Raw genomic sequence first — 22,565 nt, 5'->3', positions numbered from 1 at the left:
CCACTTTACTTTGGAATTCGGTGCCGTCACGAGACTTAATAGAATCAAATCTTGCCCCACCAAGTCTTTACATCTGGAAACGCCACTGGGTGAGACAGCAGCTTTCAGCCCAACCACGCCACTCCACCCATCTCCTAGCCTCTGGAGAGACCCAACGCCGAAGAGGAAGAAGAACCAGTCTTCCTCACCGAGGGACTGGGACGAGAGGGACGAGAGGGACGAGAGCAGAAGGCAGACATTGTAGCCCTCCATGTTTAACCGCTTCATGTTTTGGTTTAGGGAGTCAGTCCCAGTGTGTTGTGACCCAATAAAGGTGTTGTTTGGAGAAGAGTTGTCCCCCCAATCCTAACCCAACCCCAAAATACTTGGTTCTCTCCGGAAAAAGGAAAAAGGAAAAAAAAAAATGGAATGCACTCGGGATGAGTTTCCTTACCAGTGCAGTAGAGGGCAACAGCTCCCCTACAGTGCCCCGAGTCAGCCTTCAGGCAACATGGCTGCCCATCGACATGCCAGAGGGTGACCCCCCCCAACCGAGAGCAGGGGGGTAAAGCCACAGCTCTTCGCTTGGCATGAACGGGTATAGCCGCTCTATAAAACGTCTTCACCGGTAGTGGAACAGCTGAGCTCCTACATAAAAGCCTGGGACACTCCCGCTATAGTACCAGTGACCAGCAGGTTCCTACAAGAGTCTAGTCACACGACTCCCAGACCCGGTCCACACGAACCGAAGCAATCGTTTTTCTTCCTGCCTTCTCAACAGAAATCCTGCACACACGTCAGTATGAACATGAAGAAGACAGAAACCATCCTCCTCCTTGTACTCATGAAATCCAACATATCACCACATTAAACCTGTTATCAGTCGCTTCAGCAGCCCGGCTTGGAGCAGGTAGTCTGCCACTGTTGTGTTATCAACACATGGCGGAGGGGGAGGGGGGCAATGACACCATTGTTTTCCCACAGATGTGCTTCTTTACCCGTCACCTGACCAGTGTCGTGTGGACAGGCCCACAGTTTAAAATCACAGAATTACTGAACCCCAATCAAATTTGCCGACATAATGGGAGAGACAGGGAGGAGCAGCATGAAACAAGCATGGTCAAGTGAAAACAGGACATTTCTAGCAGGCAGTGTGTGTGTGTGTGTGTGTGTGTGTGTGTGTGGGGTGGGGGGGGGGGGACACACACACAATATAAGACAGGGACAGACTATCTCTATTCATGTGTATTGTTTGTGTATGTGATGAATAAATATGGCTTAAAAAAGTGTATGTATTTTCGTGTTATGTAATTTTGTGTTGGTGTGAGACTCCACGTGTTCGATGTGGCTGCATTCATTAACAATCACTGAACACGGCCCAGCGGCATCATGCTGCTTCTCATCCATTCTTCCACAGGGCGATTCAAAGACCTGGACGTGGTTGCACTCACCTGGTTGGGGTTGTGGTCATAGTGGCGAACCACATGGTGCACCCTGTGTGGTTGCGCAGAGCGTAAGGCACAAACGGCTGCCTCCTCTTGGACAGTTTGGCATCTGGTGGAAATGAAAATAATGATTGACCAGCAAGCATGCTCCTCTGCTTTATTCAAAAACAGTTTGACTCAAAACGGTTAAGCACTTGTTTTTTCTGGCTAAAAAGCCAAAAAGGTGTGCTGGATTTTTCCTTTAAAGGGGCACTCCAATAAAACTACCAAACAGATGTATTGATGAGGAAGAGAGGATCAATTCAGGTGCTGCAACCCACTCTGTTTATTCTGCTTCAACTCTGGAGGTTTCTGGATGTTACATCGTCAGTTGATGTTAAAGTATTCATTTGAACAACAAATCTATAGCTCTGAGACTGATCCATTCGAATTACAAACCACAAGAGTACCCCTTTAAATAATAGTGTTCAAAGACATTAACGTTTACACTGAGTTTTTAGCCAAGCTGAACAGCCTTTCCTCAGGTTGTGCACATGAATCAGCAAGACTGACATTACATTTGACATCGTCTACCGATGTAAACCCTTCTCGTAAAACAGCTCAGCGACAACATGCACTTCACTACATGGATTTATAAATGTCAGGGCTGCACGATATCAGCTAAACACACAACATCTAAATTAAATTGGACTCTTGGTGCTTTAGGATTGGATTTCCTTCATTTTTAAAATAATTTCTCTGTTTTTTTGTGCTTCTGACCCTCTGGTTGTCCACAGAAGTTGGTGTGCAGAATGCATAGTGGAGGAACACATCATTTAAATCACTTCGGTTAGAGTTTTGTGACATGTAAATTGAGATATATCAAGCAGCCCTTCTATATAAATATCATACCAGAAAGCGAGCCTAAAATCAACTTGTCAAACTGTAAAGTGAGATGTGTTCACACCTGAGCTTCATCCTGACCACCATCATCAGCATCAGCAAAGTGAGTACAGAATTTGTCTGTAATCAGTTTGCAGTTAAGCTGAAGTAATATTATGAGGTACACATCAGGATTACTGTAGTATTATTATCATTGTCCAGTCTTGATCAACTGCAAAGCAAAGTTAAAACAGCAGAAACAACAATGAAGAGTTGCAAGGAGACTTTGGCCCTGAAACCTTCACATTCTATGTTGGATTAAACAACTTTGCGAAATTTAGACTTCAATCAAATCACATTTGAAGTGATTTGAAAATGGATCAAGGCGAAACTGGTAAAGGGTTCTTTTTTCACTTGTTTTGTTTTGAACCAACACTGTGCGAAGAGCTGGAGTCCCACCATTCCAATGTGTCAATTCAACCTGACAAGTGTGAACACAGCCCTGTGTGAGATCTGCTCTGTATGCTGCATCGTCAACAAACTACAGACTGTCAAGAGGACTTCCCAACATATTGGTCATGCAGTGGGACACATGCTCAGGCAAAACTTCAAAGGAAAGCATGCTATGAAGTGCTATGAGAGTCCAGGAGCCTGGCATGGTAGAAGTCTGGTACAGAGAAGAAGAGATGCTCAGTCAGCCTCCACCGTGAGTGATGGAGCACCAAAGAGCCAGAAACCAGACAAGATCTGATGGAGCAGCACAGCAAAGCCAGAGAAGGTCAGAGCTGCAGACCATGTCAAGCAGGAGGCCATTACATACACCACTCGCAACAAGTTAGGGATATTCGGTTTTTGAGTGAAATTTCAGGAAGAGCCTAAAATGCATTCAAACCTTTACAGGTGAACTTAATGTGGCCTTCTCTAAGCTTTTGAATGCACATGTCCACCTGTTAAATGTTTCAGTACTTCTTGCACAAGTTGCTGTTCTCCAACGAGGAGCTTAACGGCAGAATTCACAACAGCTGTTTGATCCTTGAATCGACCAATAAATGTCCTGGTTCAATTAGAGCTGGTGTTTAACAGTCGTCCTCATCATGCTGTTCACATTTTGACCTCATGAGACCAAGACGACACCCAACGATGGATCAACAGTACCTCGCATTGTGACGCTTCAAACAGGACGTCCTCAGACGGAGTGTCCACTGAGCTCAGAGGGTCACAGAGGGTCATCAGCAGGTTGAACAGAGACAGAGAGACTGGAAGAGTCACAGAAAGGTGTAGAAGTGGACGTCCTTTGGCCACATCCCATGCTGATGACCGCTACATCGTGAACAACGCCTGAGAAACCGGATGACGAAGGCCACTCAACTCCAGGCACGTTTAAGGCGAGAGGCGCCAAGTGTCACGTCAGACCATTGGAAACCGTTTCCCTCAGCGTGGTCTGCTCTAGACCACCTGCAAGGTACCTGACCACACCACCAGCGTGGTCTGCTCTAGACCACCTGCAAGGTACCTGACCACACCGCCAGCGTGGTCTGCTCTAGACCACCTGCAAGGTACCTGACCACACCGCCAGGCACAGGCGTCATGGTCTTGATGGACCAGGGAGCATTTACGCTGGACGACGGACCAGTGGGCCTCAGTGCTGTTCTCTGATGAAAGTCGATTCACGTTGAGCAAAAATGATGGCCGCCAACGATGTTGGAGACGTCCAGGAGACGTCCAGGGGACGTCCAGGAGAGCTACGCATCAGCCACTGTTGTCACCAGACCAGCTTTTGGTGGTGGCGGTGTTACGGTGTGGGCAGGTGTGTCCAGTCGGTACAGAACTGCCCTACACTCTGTGTAAGCCCGAACTACCTGCATAACATGATTAATCCAGTGATTGTGCCCCAACATGAACAACACAGACCTAATTTCCTCTTCATGGACAACAATGCTCTCGCTCATTGAGGTTGCATCAGGGAATCATCATCATCAGGGAATCCTTTGACCAGCGCATCCTTCTACTTTAAATGTTCTACTTTCATGATATGATATCACTATCGCGAGAACTTTTGACATTTTTCATAAATTCCACCTGAAAGCCAAATATCCTCAACGTTTAGTGAGTAATGTGTTCCAGAAGAAGAGCTGGAAGCATCCTGCACTCACTCTAAAACCTGTTGGCTTCACTATGAAGCCACAAGTAAAAGCAGTATGGCAGACTGATGCTCCGCGGACTCTGAGATCCACTACCAACAATCAAAGGGTTTGATCAGGGACAACTTCCAAGAACGGTCCAGGGCGACTGGAGGAAGGCAACATCAAGGTCAGCCACAGGACCACGTCTACAAGCAATGATACCTGGAAAGGTCGGAGAGTCACATGGAGGAGGTGAGACAAAGCACCGCCAGGGTCTGAATCGCATCTGAAAACTCCGGCCACAGTGGAACTCTGGATCAATTCTGTCGCCGGTTCCATCAAAAGGGAGTAGGCGGCTGTTTACATCACAATTCATGACATTGTGCTTTTGTCCAGGATTCTGATTGGCTATCATGTCTTCATGCTTCTTGTCACGCTGCTGAGTGAAGTAGGGAAGTGTGGAGGGACGCAAATGTAGCACACCTGATAGTCATCAAGGGCTGATGACCTCTTTCCCATTAAAGGGAAGAGCCACAGAGACATGAAGGGCAGCGGAGGAAGCTGCTCACATACAGGACAGCACCAAGTGGAAGTGTGTGCGTGCATTAGATTAATAAACTGGGAGAACTGGCCCTGTATCCAGACCCACGGGAGGCAGGTTCTCGTATGGTTTGAAGATCTTTGTCTGCATCTGACACAGTGATTTGCCGACTTCCTCACCAGCAAGAGCTGCATGTGGTAGGATGCCAAGATCACACTGGAGAGGCGGCTCCAGTGAAGTACACGATGTATATGGCTTCATCCAGATGACTATGATCAAATAACATTTGACATTCCACATGGCAGATCTTATCCTGGAGTATTACGGCCAGTTCAGATCAACGTGGATGCACATGGATTCTCCAGGCTTGGAAAAGACTGTTGGCTTGAATGAGCTTCAAATAATGATGTGAAGAAGGTAAACTCACAGGAAAATTCCTTTTGAATGGAGGATCACTAGATCCAGAGATAATGGAGTCAAATGAACATGAGTGGTCTGGCCATCAACAGTATGCTCAGATGAGTTCCAGATGTGTTGATAAACACCAGGTGACCTCAAGGCAGACCACCGATGAGGAGTTCAGGAGCAGAAGAACCTGTATTGATGGCAATGACAGCTGATTGGGCTTCAGTGTCTGACAGGAGACAGAGATGTGTATTGAAAAAGCAAAGTTGAGACGTCACACTGTCCCGCCGGAGTCACAGCCGCCCACTGTCCAACGAGGTTTCTGCAGCTTGTGCTTTAGCCGTCAGTTCAGCGACAGTCGGAGTGAGTAAGTGTCCCAGTATCACAGCCCAATGTTGTTCTTAATGAGGGAGCTGGAAGAAAGGACTTTAAACCATGTTTTTAATTTAGTTTTTCACAGTGTAGATACAATAGACGTTGAAAAGGTGAAAGTGATGTATTGCGTTTTGCACAGGCTTTATTAGAAATGCTTGTTCACTCAGTACACTGCAGCATGCTGTGAGAGCTCCTCAGGATAGCTGCATGAGAGCTGAGATGGAGGAGGCTGTGTGGGCGGCTCCGCTCTCAACTGTACCTCCGTGGTGAATATGCTGCTCGAGGCAGGTCAAGCTGGCTGTGCTTCTAGTTCTAAGGTTAGCAAGAGATGCACCTGACAGCAGAGAGAGACAGTTACTGCACAACAAAGAGACATGCAAAGGGAACACGCAACAGTGTTAGAGCTTTCATCTCTCCTTCATCTACTCAGTCCATGCATCGGTTCACCTTCTCCTCAGAACAGCAGCCTGGTTTACAAGTGCCATGTTTGGTGCTTCAACGTACGGATGCTCATTTTACTTTTATCGCAAAATAAGGAATTCTAAAGTACAGCAACTCTGGAGCAGGTCTTACAAGATGAAGATATGGAACCAATGGCCTGGACTAAAGCTGACCTATCCTCTGAAGATCACTGATCAAATACACAAACTCCTCTCGACAGCAGGCCTTCATTCGGCTGCCTCAGCCTCGTAATTCCACTCCAAATATATCATCTAAAGGCTTTAGGAACGTTCGTATAAATATGACCAACAATATGTCAATATAGGAGAACACATAGAAAAAGTCTTAACCGACTTGTGAACATGGACGTTCCTATGAGGTTGGCTCATTAGTGCTTCAACGACGCCACAGAAACAATAACAAGGGATGTGACCTGTTTGCACCAGAGCTTCTTGTGGTTTCCTTCTCAGGTCTGCCACAGTTCAATCAACTCAATAAAACCTGTCATTACATCATGATATAGTCCATTTTCAAAATGTCTCAGTCTTTTAGAAATGCCATTTTCTAATGATCTGAGGATTCTGAATAACTGCTGAAACACTATTTTCTTTATTGGACTCAAACCAGTTCCCTTCTGTGTGAGCTGTGATGCAGTGTTAAAACTCACTCTGTCCAAAGCTGGGTGGATCCACTGAAGAGCCGATCCAAGGCAGCGGAGGTGAAGATTGTGGCGTGTGTTCCTCCTCCTTACAATAATCTGCTATCCAGGAGCTCTTGGTGGTGTTGTATTGCTCTGACAGACACAGTGGACTTGTTAATGCAGCATCGGGCTCACCTGAATGAAGCTCCACAGAGCCGCTCCTCCGTTAGTTGACTGGAGAAGAACATGTCCTCTATACTCACCGAGCAGAACCGAAGTGATGTTTACATCCAGCCTCTGTTTAGCTCGAATTCCCATTTTAAGCCGAGGAGGGTGAAGACGGCCGGCGGCCTGCTGCTGCCAGGACAGGAAGCAAGGCCAGGGCTCGATGAAGGGCTCCCAGCCTGAAATACACAGACAAACACAAACGCAGAGACACGCCGTTAAGATTTTGAAGCCAGTTTTATTATTCCTTCCAAACATCTTCTCTGTAAAGGCCTCCCAATTCAATCATTTTTAACAAACAAAAAAAGTACAAATTCCCGAGAATACCATTGATCACTGGAACAAATGTTAAACATCATACATGTTGAATCTGGACAGGGGGAGTCAGACATAAGACCCTTGAGCCAAAACCAGTTTCTATGAAATTAGTAAAGAAACGGTGATCTTGGCCAGAAGATGAGTTATGCAGCATTTAAAGTGGAAACCTTGTGTGTTAGCATCAAAGCCAGGCTATAATAATGAGATGAGGGCTGCAGAAATCGTGTTGTGGAGCGAGAGGAGAGAGGAGAGAGGAGTGAGGAGAGAGGAGAGAGGAGAGAGGAGTGAGGAGTGAGGAGAGAGGAGAGAGGAGAGTGGGGAGAAAAACTTCAGTACCCAGGAATTTAAATATTTGCAATGGGGTCCTACACCCTTGGTACTCGGACCCTCAGTCTTTCAGATATAATACGGTCCTTGGACTTTCAGTGCTTAGGCCTTAAAGTGTTTAAAGACATACTCTTGAATTCTGACACTGGAGTTTTTTGGTTGGTTTTTTTTTCAGATGGCATAATATTATAATTGCAGTTTTTTGGGAGAAGACTTCAAATTATTGAGGTGTAAACTATTTTTCCTCAATGTACTCAGATCTTTCTGTACTAAAACAAAGGAAGACATTCAGAGTTGCCATTATTTAAAGTTTTTAGGATATCATGTTTGAAATCACGTTGAACATCTGAGATCTGAACATGTCCACTCATCCGATTGTTGTTGGAAATAGAAACATTTGATCTTTCTTGGTCAATACATTTGACCTGTGCCGTGGAGCTTGCTTACCTGACAGCTCTCTGTTGTAGTAGTCTCCACACAGAGTGAAGCTGGCATTTCCTTCCTGTGTGGATCCAATGCGCTGTAGCATGTAAAGTCCTGCAAAAACAAACCCACTGCTGTTCAAAGTCAGTCTGACATACACACAGCTCTGTGCATCTCTAGCAGCACAGCTATGTTCAGAATAATAGCAGTCCAACATGACTGTTGGACAAAATCACTGTTTTTGGTATAAAACATAATAATAAATGGAAAATAATTTGCCAGCAGGTGTAGTAAAGTCAGAGGACCCAACAGACCCAACTTTGATGATATGAATACTCCTGGCTCTGTGTAATTGACGAATGAAGTAAAAGGGGCGTGTTCAAAAAACTAGCAGTGTGGAGTTCAATCATTCATTTGATTATAAAGTTGATTGTTGAGGGGAAAATGTATAAAAAAGTGCAGGAAATGATCGGCTGCTCAGCTAAAATGATCTCCCATGCTTTAAAATGGAAAGACAAACCAAGGAAAACTACCACTGGAATGGACCGAAGGATAGTCAGAATGGCAAAGACTGAGCCAAGGGTCTGCTCCAGGGAGATCAGAGACGGTCTGAAGGGACCGGTGAGTGCTGGGACCATTAGCAATTAGCTTATGTGAGGCTAATCTACCAGCAAGAAGCCCCCGCAAAGTCCCACTGTTGCAAAAAAGACATGTGCTGAAGAGGATTGCATTTGCCAAACATCCTGTCGACTGGCCTCTGGAGAAATGGAGAAACACTTTGTGGACTGATGAAAGTAAGATTGTTCTTTTTGGATCCAGTTTGTCAGACGACCCCCAAACCCTGAATACAAGCCCCAGCACACTCTGAAGACCGTGAAGCATCGTGATATGGGGCTGTTTCTCTTACCATGGTGTCGGGTCTTTATATCGCATACCAGGGATCAATTTGGATACATCACAATACTTGAGGTCATGCTGCCTTATGCCGAATGTGAAATGCCCCTGAAATGGGTGTTTCAACAGGACAATGACCCCAAACATAGCAGTAAGCAGCCAAATCTTGGTTCCAGACCAACAGAATTGAGGTTCTGGAGTGGCCAGCACAATCCCCGGACCTTAATCTAATTGAGCACTTGTGGTGTGACATAAAATGTGCTGTTTCTGAGGCAAAACCCCAAAATGCAGAGGAATTGTGGAAGGTTGTCCAATGTTCCTGTTCAGAGGTGCCAGAGGTTGGTTGACTCTATGCAGCACAGATGTGCAGCAGTTATCAAAAACAGGGGTTATTCAACGAAATACTAGTTAACTGATTGTCAGGATTGCTAAATGTTAATATTTTTTCAGTTTATTTAGTCAATATTTGAGTTTGTAATGAGAAATGCCGACACTGCTTTTTTTTGGAACACAGAAATATCACCTTTTCCTTCATATTCTGTAAAGTAATTAAATATTGATACTTTTTTCCTTCATGATTTGTTGTGTAATACCATGTGCAGCGTTCCTAATGAAAGAAAATTAAAAATATTTTAAGGATTTTGAGCTTTATTCACTTTTTTAAAAACACTGCTATTATTTTGAACATAGCTGTATCTGAGGCACACTTCTAGAGGTTTAACAACAGATTTCAAATAAACACAGACTGTGAAGCACTGCTTCATATTTCCCTTTCCGGTATTGAACACTTCCAGCGTACCTGCTCTGTTATGGTCTTTCTCTAGTTTAATAGTGTGAGTGCAAGATGTCACAGGACTGATTTCCTTGAGAAATGTTGCTTACGGGAGAAAGTGAACTCAGCCAGTGGAATATCACAGTCTAGGCAGTCGTCGATGAAACAGATGCACACACTTTCAGCCTTCAGCTCCACGCCTGACAGTGGAGCGGAGTGGCTGCTGGACCTGGAGTCGGCCTGGGCTCTGGAGAACCCCGCCATGTTGTCTGCATTCTCCAGCAGCCATGTGGCAGCCTGGTCAAGCTGGCCTGAGTACAAGGAAGAGGTCATCAACACTTTCTCAGAAAGCAATGGGTGTGGATAAAAGTGACTCGAAGCTCTCACTGACCTTTGCAGTGGATCAAAGCTTGTTTGCAATCCTCTTTTGTGAAACCAAGGTCTTGCAAACATGTTAGCTGGTTTTCTGTAAATACAAAAATAACCTCAGAAGTTACGTCCACGATAAGTGTGGTAACAGAGGAATTAACCGATGATGACCTCTTTACATGCGAGTTCAAGCTTTTTTCAGTGCGACCATTACACACACCTATTAGAGCCTCAGTTTTCTGTCGGAAGCTGCTTTTGGGAGCGCTGGCTGTTTCGGGCATTGGTGCCGTGGCCCCGTCAGCATGGACGGCCGCTGGAGTGCACGCCGTGGGGATCGACTTGGCGATGGCCAAGAACAGCTGGATGTCGTTGTAGGACAGCCGGATGTCCAGGGTGGGAAACTGAATCTGTCAGAGAATTACATACATTGAACCAGTTTCTAGGGTTAAAGAAATGTCCTCAGAAGTCACGAAACAAATCAGTGGAGAGGGAAAGCTTTGTTCTGTCAGGGAAGATGACCTTCACTATGCAGAGTGGCGACAGTGTTTCCTGATGATCATTATCTCAGTGTGATTCATTCACTGACCTCCAGCAGCGGGGGGATGTCCTCTACATTGAAGGCGTCCAGCAGCCCGGAGCTGCTCTGATAGGTGGGGCTACCACACAGCTCCACCTGAATGTTGACTGGGTCGATGATGGACAGTGCCGTTTCCTGCTCACTGCCCAGCCGACAGGAGAACACCTGGAGGCATCGGATATCAAATCAAAGCAAACCCAAAGAGGACGGCGATATTTGGTCAAAATCTGCACTGATGCAATGAGAACCAACATGAAAGCATCTCTATGAGGCACTGAGCCACATCAAGGCTATGAAACACAGCAGGAGAGCAGTGAGAATGTAGCTACAGGTAAAAGTATCTTGCTGAAGAAGCAATACTCTAACCATGTGATAATGTCATAGCCTGTTGATTTCTTCTCCTGACAGCAGCAGCAGCTGGCTCAGAGGTCTATGGTGCGAAGGTGTGACCAACAGTGAGCCAGCATCTCACCTCTATTCCCGCCAGGCTCCCAGAGAAAGGTCGGTCCAACAGGCGGGGCTTGTAAGTGAGAACCGTGGTGCCTTTCAGAATGATGGCATTGGTATCCAGACACGACAAATCCTCCACAACAACAAACTCTGTGCCTGTTTACAAATGCAACATTTACAAAAATCAACATGTGCTGGGAGGAGCTCTGCTGCTCTGAGGCTGGGTTCAGGTGTGGAGCTCGTTCTCACCGGTGACATTGATCTTGATCTCCACACAGCGGTCCTGAGTGACGGGCACGGTGGATCTCTTGGTGACGACGCCACTCTTCACGGTCTTGGGCATGACGGCGGTGGTGGTACCGCCGGTGGTGTCACTTCCTGATTGGGTGGAGGAGTTGCTGGAGCAACGCTGACGAGGCACAGAGGTGCCCGACGTCTTGTCGGCCGGCACGCGCAGGAAGTCCTCCACCAGCTTGAGCCAGTCAAAGATGAGGAAGACCCGCAGGTTGTTGAGGACCACGGTGAAGCAGGAGGAGTCCCGGGTGGATCTGATGGCCACAGTGAACACCGTGCATGAAAGCAGCTGTGGACTCCAGCTGCCAGTGTGTGGACATGAAGTTACCTGTAATGAAGCTCCAGCTGCAGGGAAGCTCGGTTTGAGCCCGTTTTAGACGGCTGAAGAATGCAGTCAAACACATTGCAACCTGGACTCTCGGCTCCAGCACTGCTTCTACTCTGCCCACCATATCGAGTGTCGTAGGCCAGCAGCGAGTGAGACATCAGGTTAACAGACTTGGATCCATTTGAGAAACCCTCAAAAAGCAGCTTGGACTTCATGAAGTCAAACCTTTGAAAGATAAGGCAAATATATCAATTTAATTGTTTAACAGTGGAGAAAGACCACAATAAAGCAGTTAGACGTTTGAGGAAAACTGGTGTTTAGATTTAAGGTCTTAAACACACTGTTCTACTTAGAACACAAAGATAACCGTGTGCTTAAACGGTCTCACAAGAAGTGAAGCATATCTTCTGATCTCCTTTGACTTTCTTAAATTCCTTTGGTTCCATCATTCTTTTGGTATTTCTGATTAGCATTGTTCATTTTCTTGTTGAGACTCAGAAGTACATTACAGTCAAGTTTCATATGTAGTCAAGTTAAGGATGTGTTTAGTTGACAAACATTATTTTACTAACATTTGTGAACATGATTGTAAAAACACATATCTGAGTGTTTCTTTATCAAGTGACGATCAGAGGAGAAGCAAGCACACCTTGCTAATGAGTGTTTGTTTTCAACAGGTTTGGGACCATCCAGAAGCTCCAGACTGACGTCCATCATGTCCACCAAGAAGGACAGGTTTGTGTAGACGTCCCCACTTAAAACAGTCTGCAAAAGGAGAACGTGTGTCACTAGCAGCTTGTGAGGCGGTGTGTCCCTGTGCATGAGTGTATGGCTGCCGTTGCCTCACATAGGTGCTGGGGTCCTGCAGGTTGTAGGGCCGGAGGAACTCCTCAATGGGCTCTCCCAGGTTGTTCTCCAGCAGCCCTCTAATGAGCCAGTAGTGCTCTACATCCAAAGAGCAGTGAACCGACGACAGGCTGCCATGGATCGACATGTCAGGCACCGCATGGCTCAGTTCCCTAACAGCAAGGAGTGAAATAGAATAGAATGAAACTTTACTGCCTGTTCAATAGAGCAGAACTTTGTCTTTCAACACGGCTCATATAACTCATTCAGTAAAAACACACACATCATTAAAGAAACAACAGATCTAAAACAACCACATAACGTACAGTGCTACCGGGCACTATTTAGTACAGTGACTGCAGATGGAATTAATGAGTTCTTGGAGATGTTTTTATGGGCCAGTGGGGTTCTGTATCTCCTGCCTGATGACAGCAGAGAGAAGTGATGCAGAGGGTGAGTGATGAGGGTTGCTTTCCTCTGCACTGATCGCCTGTATAGATCACAGATTGGGGTCTCAGATTCAGATTTAGAAAACTTCATTGATCCCTCTAGACCAGGGGTCGCCAACCTTTAATGCTCAAAGAGCCATTTGGTCCAAAATACAAGTCCACTGAACACAACACCCAGAGACACACACATTTTATTTTGACAGTCCCACAGGAAGACCATGCCAGGAGGACACGACACACTAAACCTTCTTCACTGCTGGTTGACAACTTACAACTAATAAACTAAACTACATGAACGAAGCAACAAAAACACAACACAACACAATTATTACCAACACTACCAACTGGAGGGACTATGTCTCTCCGGTAGGAGGCCTCAGGACAGACCTAGGACACCTGGAGGGACTATGTCTCTCAATGGCCTGGGAACGCCTTGGGGTGCCACCAGAAGAGCTGGAGGAAGTCTGGGCATCCCTACTTAGACTGCTGCCTCCGCCACTCGGCCATGGATAAGCGGCAGATAATGGATGGGTGGAGTTCTTGGAGTACTTTTTTTTTTTTTTTCAAAATGATCCAGAGACACTTTATGTTACTTCTGATAAGAGTTCTGCTAAATTTCTGTAAAAAATGTTTAACGAGCCTCAATCCTATGTGATGCCACAATTACTTTTCATATTTACATACTCATAACTCTTGCACCTCTGGTATAAAACTACTGACTAAGATTGTGCTGGTTTTTGTTTCACGTACAAATTCAGCTGATGTCTTTGAGGCCCCTCCACTTTCCTTCTGTGAGTTAAATTAATTTTCTGAGCAGTTAGAAATCTGACAGTGATCTGAAACACTGCAGCTTTACAGCAAACATGCTCCCCTGTGGTGAACAGAGGGGTTGTTCTGGTACCAGACAGGAGATCTTCATCATGTTTGGACTACTGGTGATTCTTGTATGGCAGGTTTTCTTCCACAGTTTGCTACTGTACGCTTTCATTACATTGTTGTCTGCTGGCTGGAACAAAGGCAGGAGCAGGCTGAGGAAAACCAAAGTTGACGTACTTGTCAAGATTTCGCTCCACTTTCAGTTTGAGATGACAGCGGTCTTTAAGCAGGTTTTGTCCAGTGCGACGGACAGCGTACGATGGGAAAATGAGGTCTGGGGAGTCAGTGAGTTTCCCACTGCTGTCCCACGGCTGACAGGACACACGCTCAGCAGCAAAGATGTCCATCTCTTGCAGGACCAGGGCCATGCAGTCCAACAGGCACACATGGTCTTCTGGAAGGAAGAGAAACAAACAGCAGAAAAAGATCAGATTGCATTTGGACTTATTTATGGTTCATTTATGGTGCTTTGTTTTTTTCCTTCAACTCCATAGGGATGCTAACCCAAGCAAAGAGGGTCATTGTCATCACACGTTCCAGAGCGGAGAACCTGCGGTCTGCTGAGGGTGAGCTCCTTCCATGTCTTTGTCTCATCCGGCTTGCTGATCTTTTCTGCTGCACTCAAGACCTGTGTCTGTTTGATGAGAAAGAGCGCAAGGACACACACACTCATTACATGAATACAAAAGCACATTCACAGTTTTACAACGCAGTAAAAACACAAGAAAACACTCAGGTCTGATGGTATTGTTGGAGCCAAACTCCACGGTTCACTCACCCTCACCCATCTCCAACACGAATTTGCATCGATAAAGACATACAACTTTGTAAGGAGACACAAGGAGCCCCGTGTTAAACCATGAGGACAGGGCCCGGAATTTATACACCATTACTCTGCACACTGCTCTCACAGCTGACAGCGGGTGTGAGAGTAAATGTTATTCTAGAAAAAATGTGAAATTGGATCATTTCCCACGGCACATATTTCAATGATGTCAACAGACAACCCATGAGACAACACCAGGTCCAATGTGTGGCCTCTTTCATGTGTCAGACCAGTGACAGACACATTAAAAGAATCAATTAGACTCACAAACTCTTTAAAAACAGACTTCCCACATGATTCAAGAATGTTGAAAAAGTTTGTACGTCCTCTTTAGTCAGTTCCGACTGTTGGCGACCAATACGGTTCGATCCAATGTGGATCAAGGTCCGGGTGACAGTGGCTGGGAGAGAGCGCAGCAGTCCAGGGAGTTTTTCCAGGGTGGCACCAGCAAAACTGTTGCCTTTGAAAAGTGTTTGCAAAGCGGATTCCACAAGTGTAAGAATCTCCTACGATTCAGGAGGTGGACATAAAGAGTGGTCATGGACCGTGGGGGCAGGTGGAAGCAGGGGCGGTCAGCAGTTCCAGACGTGGTGGCGCGGAGCGTCGTAGGATCTGGGTCAGTCTGGCGGCTAAGGCCGGTTGGAGCCTCGTCTCCGGGACGGTGATCCCGGGTCCGACCGGGGCAAGGTGGCCGCACAGCCGCCTATAGCAGACGCTCCTGGGTCGCACCGCGAAACAGCGGGAGGGACCCTTTAGCAGAGTGGCGGGCCGTCAAGGACTGGGTGTTAAAGTGCAGAGAGAAAAGCCATCTGCATCCACTGCCCGTGGGCATCTTTCCTTCTCAACTCATCCGAGGGCAGCAAATGCCCTCCGACAGGCCAGACGTCTTTTTATGAGCCTTCCTGAGTTGTGGGTTTTCGTCAGGACACATGAAGGTAGTCAGCTGTGCTCTGCTCTCGCATTTTGAATGCACAATAGGCAGAACTCTGTTTTCCCTTAAAACTCAATTTCTTTTTTCAATTATTTGCCTTTGAAGTACTCTACTGAACAAATCTCGCCACGGTTCATCACACTGAGTTTTATGAAGGTTTAACCCAAGTTTACTTCACAGTCGGAAGTGATTTTAGGAGTGAAACTTCTGGACTGTTCTCTCATAACATCACAAAAAGGTCAAGAGGTCGTAAAGGCACACAGTTATGAAGGCATGCCTCACACACGGTAAAACAGGCAAAGCTGTATTCATTCAGCATTTCATCTTTTTTCTTTTCTCAATGAGAAAATCTTTCAGCATTTCGGAGAAATGTCACATGAAATGATCTTACAATGATCACATGAGTTTTTGTTGGCAATGCCGATAAATGAGTAATGAATACAGTTAATGAGTGGGAGGCGGCGGTGCTGTGTAAAGACAGGAAGGGTGCAGAAGGACTCACCAGAGAAGGGAAAAAGGCATGAGCCATGGTGAGTTTCTCTACCTTGTCTCGGAGAGAAAAGGTCCCGGGAGCCCCCGCTGGCAGGAAGCGGTTGTGCACCTTCAGCTGGCCCAGATTGGCCACGATGACTCTGGGTGAGCGCGAGCTTTCTGGGATGATGATCACTGGAGCGCCGGCTTCGATGTCCAGCAGAACCCTGGAGGCTCGCTGAGGATGATCACGAACCTACAGGAGGAGAAGAGTCAAAATGAGAAACAACAGGAAGGAGCTCAGAATTGAAGATCAGTGTGAAAAACCCGTCTGGGTTTAGTTTGAATCATTTCCAATGTCTTGATGTGACAGTGACTCACTGTCTGGCCCTCCATAGCAGCCCTCTGCCGGCCCAGGACGTCCTGCAGCTGGGTGAAGTGCTGGATGAAGGCCACCACCTCGGCCTGGAAGCGCTGGGTGTGGATGTACTGCACAGACGCCATCTGCAGACACACCTTGATGTCACACTCCCGCTCCAGGAAAGGATCGGGCAGCCCATACCTGAGGGACCAGGACAGAGTCGGTAACACAAGCAGGACAGCTTCTCTCTTGTTAATTACCCTTTTTATAGGTACAGAGTTAAACAATACAAACTTGAGAATGTTGAAAATGAGTGCATCCCCTCCTTGCGTGGTGAAGCGCTCTTTGTAGAGGTCACCGTGTGGGGTCAGGTCACTCAGAGACAAACTGCCCAAACTGCCTTGTAATGACAGGTTACCATCTGAAATTCCACACAGGATATTAAAATCAATGAACCAACAGGACAACAGACTGGATGGTATTGTGTGGGTATTAGTACAAACCAAGCATTTCCACATGAGTGGACAGTTTGGACACGCTCGCCTTGGCCAGCTCGTTGAGTTTCTTGTTCAGGACAAGAGACAGAGAATGAACCTGAAGAGAATGTCAACAGTTTTAGGCTTCCCAATCCAGAATGTGTTGGAAAGAATCATAGTTAGGGCTTTTCCACCAAAAGGAACCAGGAGCTGCTTCAGGGCCAGTCCTACATGAGTACTGCTAAAGAAGCGGTTGTTTTTCCACCGTCAACAGAGTCAAGTGAGAGCCATGTCATTGCATTACTCCATAACGTCGTACAGCACTTATTTCACCACTATAGCACTGACAGTTTGCATACAGACACAAGGAGACGGACTGCTTTCATTGGTTTTGTCCAGTTCGCTCCATCTAGTCTGGCCCGAGCCTCGGACGCAGACCAAAGAGCCAGAAATCATTGCATCTCCTCGTCGCTCTATTAGTGTTTTTTCACGTCTGTCTTGCTTTAGTCTAGAGCCCCGGAGTGGCCTTGGAGAAGAGAAATTTAATTAAAGCTGCAAGCAGCATTGATCGGGACCTCGCGCCCTGAACTCCGACCCGTCGGGGTCGGTTCAATTATGGGCTCTGGCCCAATCGTGGCCTGTGGCCCGGGTACATACTGATCAAATAGAAATGTAGACGGTTTTAACAAAAAAGCACTTTTATTTAGAGAACGTGGGGGGCTTTTATTTTGAAAGCCAAGTAAACTCTGATGTCACTCGTGGCACATAGGCCACCACCTAACCCCAACACCAACCTGAATGTTTCTGGTTTCCAGAGATATTGGTCTACTAAAGTGGGTGTGATGGTGGGGGGGCGTTGAGATAAAGCCAAACGCGCCACTTTCAGCGAGGGTTGGTCCTGTAACCCTCACCCTAGGGCGAGGTCAAAAGTGAGCGGGACTAAGCTGATTAGTGTGTGATGTGTAACCATCAGGCCACCCCACAAATATCAGCACAATTGAACTAACTTTGCTAGCACCACCTGTCCACCCACCGAGATGTCGAGTTCACGATGGCGACAGGTGGAGGCTGCAGGTTAGCAGGTCCTGCGCACTCACCTTGCTGAATACGCTCTGAGGAGTTTCCAAAGTCATCGAACAACAGAGACCTGAAGATAAGTCACAGTTGTCTAGTCTGAGAAAAAGTAGCCTACTAAATACAAATCAGTATGTGGTTCTCGTCTTGTGTGTGCTTGACCTCACATTATTAACTTGAGGGAGCAACTTGTTGTGTCGTTCTCACCTGTTATTATTCTTATTTTCTCTAGAACCACTCTGGGGCTCCGTGTTCGCTGTACATTTCCGAAAGCCGGTTCAGAATCTCTTCCACCTGGTAGGTAGTGATAGCTCCACCCCCAGCTGATGACGTGTCAGATCCAGCTCTGGCCTTGCTCTGGCCTTGCTCTGGCTCAGTAACGACGTGGGGACAGCTTCGCGCCCATTTAGCCCCGACAGGCCGGGGCTTCGGTGGTGGAAAGACAAAGAACTGGCGCTAAATCTGTCTTTGGCTCCGAACTAGCACCTGGTTCTTTCTGGTGGAAAATTCCCCAACGAGACACAAATAAGTAAATTATGTACTGTTGACATACATGTGAACAAGACCATTTAAATAAAAAAACTATCGAGGTGCCGTTGTGATTGTGCCAAAGCCTGTATTTCCATTCAATAGAGTTCATTCACAGCCATTTTCTTTTCATTTACAGCGGTCATTCTATTTCACTGTTAAATAATCCCTGTGGTGGAGAAGATGGCATTCCCATGGTCCTCCAAGCTTCAATATGCCCAAACTTGGATTATACACATTAAATGTGGATGAAATGCTAACCCATCACCGAGGCCCAGGAAAATGATGCTGGCGTCCTCTGATTTGTCAGTGACCTAATGGTTACCGTCACTAACTGAAAGACAATTCTGAGGAAGCCCTTCCCTGTTGGATGATGCAGCGATCCGACCTGACGGAACCTGACCAGCAGCTGTGCAGCGGCTGACGTGGAACCTACCTTCAGGTCCAGTTTGGTGTTGACGGGCTCAGTCGTGTCTTCCTCACTGAAGTCGGGTTCAAACTGAGGATGTCCCGCCAGTGGTTGGGGAGACAAACACACCTTCACTGCATGATTGTTGGCTGTGGAACCGATACCAAAGAAGTCCAAAATGACCACCCACGTCTGCAGCGTGATGAGAACATCCAGACAGTTGAAGTCAATGTCCATGCTTCTCCCCACGCTGCCATAGCGTGTCCTGAACTCCGGGTGGTTCTGGTCCACCAACAGCATGCTGATGTGAACTAATGAATCATCGAAGTCCGGAGAGAGCTCGGGACAGGGCGAGTGGGGAGTGGGAGAAGGGGGGGGCGTGCTGGGGCAGTTGGGGTCTCTTTTGGATTTGCGGGTGCTGGATGAAGGAGTGCTGGGATGCCTCTGGTAGAGCTGGAAGACATTCTGGGCCTCCTCCATGTGGGCAGGAAGCGAGCGGGGCATGTCGGGGAACTGAGCGTTGGATGCTGAGGGACAGCTCTGTGACAGGTACTCCTTCGGACTGAAAGTAGATGGTTTGGGAGCTCCACGAGACACCATCAGATGTTTGTACTTGGACTCTGGATTCTGCTCCAGGAGGTCCTCCATCAGCAGTGAACGTAAAGTCAGATGGATTTCCAGTAAGTGAGGGTGATCTTTGGAGAAGTGTCCCTCCAGGTCCTGAAAGCGCAGGCTGACTAAGCCCTGTGAGCCTTGGGTCAGGTCAGCATTGAGCTGGACCTGCAGCTCGGCCACATTCAAGGTGACCTTCACCTGAGTGAAGGAGGGAGGGAAAGCGCTGGGCTTGTGAGCTTGGAGAGGCAAAGGAGATGAGAGTGACGAGTGGGAGAAGCTGATATGAGGAGGATCCCGTGCAAAAAGCCCCCCCTGGGGGTCAGGGAAGCGGTGCGGCCTGGTGGAGGAGGGAGTGGGTGGAGGAGGCGTCGGCGGCTGGCTGGGTGTCACACGATGTTCCTCAGTCACAGAGAGATTGTCCAGAGTCTGCAGGACTTGCTCGTACACAGGTTTACACAGGAACACCTGCCAGACAATGAGCAGGGAATAACTACACAGGGAACAGACTGACAGAGCCTGGAATCACAGCTGAACAAACAACGACAGGAAAGATTCAATCTCTACTGTCATTGTTGAAGAACAGGTTAGGCAGTTCTGTGTAGGGCTGCAACAACCAATCGATTCAATGCTATTATTAAAAGTGTTAGCAATGAATCGAATTATCGATTCGTTGCGTCATGCGATTTATGCGTCACTTGGCCAGCGTTCGCTCTCTCAGTAACATCAAAGTTGCGGCGCGGCACTCAAGCGAACTGGCTAGCACGGTGGCTCGCTGGCTAGCTTGAGGCTCGCTGCCATGCGGGGAGACAAAACAAAACAAAACAAAGCAAGTGCAAAGTGGAGGATGTAAACAACAACATTCAGAAGGTCTGCTGCCCCGGCTGAGATTACTGTTGTAACGTCGCTTATCTGTGGAGCTCTAAAACACGCCTATATTTTAATTTGGCTACGATTTACCTTACTGCTCCATACCGCTGTTTGATCTTGTAAAAATATAGAAAACTTCATTACAAACACTGTGACCACAACAAAGAACAATGTTGAAGTGTAAATGTAAAGGTTATTATAACAATATTTTACCAGTCTGGTCACTCAGGGTGAAACTGGACTGTATGTGGTCCCTGAAGTACATTAAATCTTATTTAATAATTATCTTGTATACATGTGTATATATGTAGATATAGTGTATACATCTTTGTATTGGTTCAGTTATGTACTTTTAAATAATCATAACATATTTGATGTTTGGTTCATTCAATATCAACTGGTCCTACAATTTGAAATGTTTTTTTTTTGTTTTTTTTACCGATTCGATTAATTGAAAAAATAATCGACTGATTAATCAATTATTAAAATAATCGGTATTTACAGCTGTAGTTCTGAGCCAGGAGCACAAAGTCAATGAAAAAAAAAAAAAAATGTGGTTGAAGTTGTATTTATGTCGATGCCGGAAAAAGCAGATTCAATAAATTAAGGCAGTTATGGGATACAAATGGTTTTCTGAAGAAAAGAGATGAATCCACTTATTCAAATTCTATTTATCAGAGTCAATGTGCTTGTTACAGAAAGGCGAGGCACATCAGGTGCTTAATCAGCTCTCGGCCCATAAAGGAGGAGCCGCCGAGACGAGTGACAGGCGGGAGATACGAAAGTTGCGTATATAACTACGGTTCTATGAATCCTGGATGGCTGGCGGATACGGTGCTTTAAGCACTGGATGATCATCCTTATGCGTACGCAGATTGAGAATGTATTATTGTGACAACAAAGTCACTTGTGATCTCCCAGCGGCTCACCTGAGTCTATCGTCAAGTGACACTTGAAGCTCAGTCCCTTAACATCTGGAGAACACAGGAGGATTCTGAGGGACTGAACACTCAACAGACGTCCGGAATTCATAGAACTGTAGATACATTCATAACTTTAATTGTATTTCATCCCATCAGACCACCAGAGGCAGAGCTTTAAGCACTGGATGACATAGAACAACAAATTCCAGAGGAATCACCAACTCGGGAAACCACCCACCTCACGACTCACAAGAGATGCGGTCAGAACCCCCTCCAGTGGGTGGGACACCGCCAGATTTACTTTGTAGACCCCCACGAGGCTGCCTCATAGATTACTTACAGTGGGACCACCCAGGAGGTTGACAAACTCCTTGTCGAATAACAGCATACACCAGCAGGCGGTGTAGCTCTTTGTGAGCTACAGACGTGTCTAATAACTTCCACACCCCAGTGGGAAGGTGTTGTGTCGTGAGGGCCAGACTCCGCCACGGTGGAGCAGAGCACAGGAACAGGTGATCAGACTTTGGCACACCGACCGTGGCCCATGTGTACACTTCTAGAACATGGGATCAGAGGCTTGCCTACCAAACCACGCCCACTGGAGCGATTGAGACAAAGACATAACCTCAGCCTGTGACAAGTGTAAAAGAATAGTTGGGTTTTTCCTTGTATTTCAATTTGACAAGTGCAGAGAGATGATCATATACAAATGAAACTGGATTGTAAAAAAGTCGTTTGATGATCCAAAAACTGTTAGTGATTGTGGGCTAAACAGCAAAAAGTGAGACATGATTAATAAGTACTGCAGTAGATTAATGAGCTATTATGATTGTCATGTTCAATTCTTTCCACAATGACTGAAACAGTTATGTTTTTATGAAGGAGAAAGTTGTTGCTAACCTGAACAGGGTTAACGAATCTGCCTTCGATCCGCAGCAGACCGAAGCTCTGGCAGCTCTCCTCCGACGTCAGGAAGTCGATGATGTTGTCCTCAACGGGAACCTTCTCCAGGGTGAACTGTATGGTTGTGTCTTTCAATATGTGGAAGGCTGATGGAAAAATAACATGTGAGATTGTGTCGCATGATGCATACAGAGCTGTGATTTAAAACAACCCATTTTACAAC

The 22,565-nt window shown here is 46.5% G+C and overlaps 1 protein-coding gene across 3 annotated transcripts in view; it reads right to left on the bottom strand.

Moving 5' to 3' along the window:
• The window catches only part of vps13d (vacuolar protein sorting 13 homolog D), an 88,460-nt gene that overhangs the window by 26,448 nt on the left and 39,447 nt on the right, over positions 1-22,565 (bottom strand). For 2 of the 3 annotated variants that reach the window (XM_080496590.1, XM_080496591.1), the window contains exons 20-40: positions 22,340-22,488; positions 19,062-20,114; positions 17,051-17,141; positions 16,842-16,968; positions 16,568-16,748; positions 16,218-16,442; positions 14,463-14,592; positions 14,136-14,352; positions 12,635-12,806; positions 12,437-12,552; positions 11,788-12,012; positions 11,415-11,713; positions 11,188-11,321; positions 10,725-10,880; positions 10,359-10,545; positions 10,161-10,235; positions 9,880-10,080; positions 8,128-8,217; positions 7,074-7,214; positions 6,838-6,963; positions 1,431-1,533 (exon numbers count right to left, since the gene is read on the bottom strand). In XM_080496590.1, coding sequence (XP_080352716.1) covers positions 1,431-1,533; positions 6,838-6,963; positions 7,074-7,214; positions 8,128-8,217; positions 9,880-10,080; positions 10,161-10,235; positions 10,359-10,545; positions 10,725-10,880; positions 11,188-11,321; positions 11,415-11,713; positions 11,788-12,012; positions 12,437-12,552; positions 12,635-12,806; positions 14,136-14,352; positions 14,463-14,592; positions 16,218-16,442; positions 16,568-16,748; positions 16,842-16,968; positions 17,051-17,141; positions 19,062-20,114; positions 22,340-22,488 — 4,198 coding nt within the window. The remainder of the gene's footprint in view (positions 1-1,430; positions 1,534-6,837; positions 6,964-7,073; positions 7,215-8,127; positions 8,218-9,879; positions 10,081-10,160; positions 10,236-10,358; positions 10,546-10,724; positions 10,881-11,187; positions 11,322-11,414; positions 11,714-11,787; positions 12,013-12,436; positions 12,553-12,634; positions 12,807-14,135; positions 14,353-14,462; positions 14,593-16,217; positions 16,443-16,567; positions 16,749-16,841; positions 16,969-17,050; positions 17,142-19,061; positions 20,115-22,339; positions 22,489-22,565) is intronic. The other variant, XM_080496592.1, reaches the window with a different exon arrangement.

Source organism: Blennius ocellaris (genome assembly GCF_963422515.1).
Source record: "Blennius ocellaris genome assembly, chromosome: 5".
NCBI lineage: Eukaryota > Metazoa > Chordata > Actinopteri > Blenniiformes > Blenniidae > Blennius > Blennius ocellaris.
Note: the sequence above shows the minus strand (reverse complement) of the source record. Positions and strands in the feature narration are given on the sequence as shown.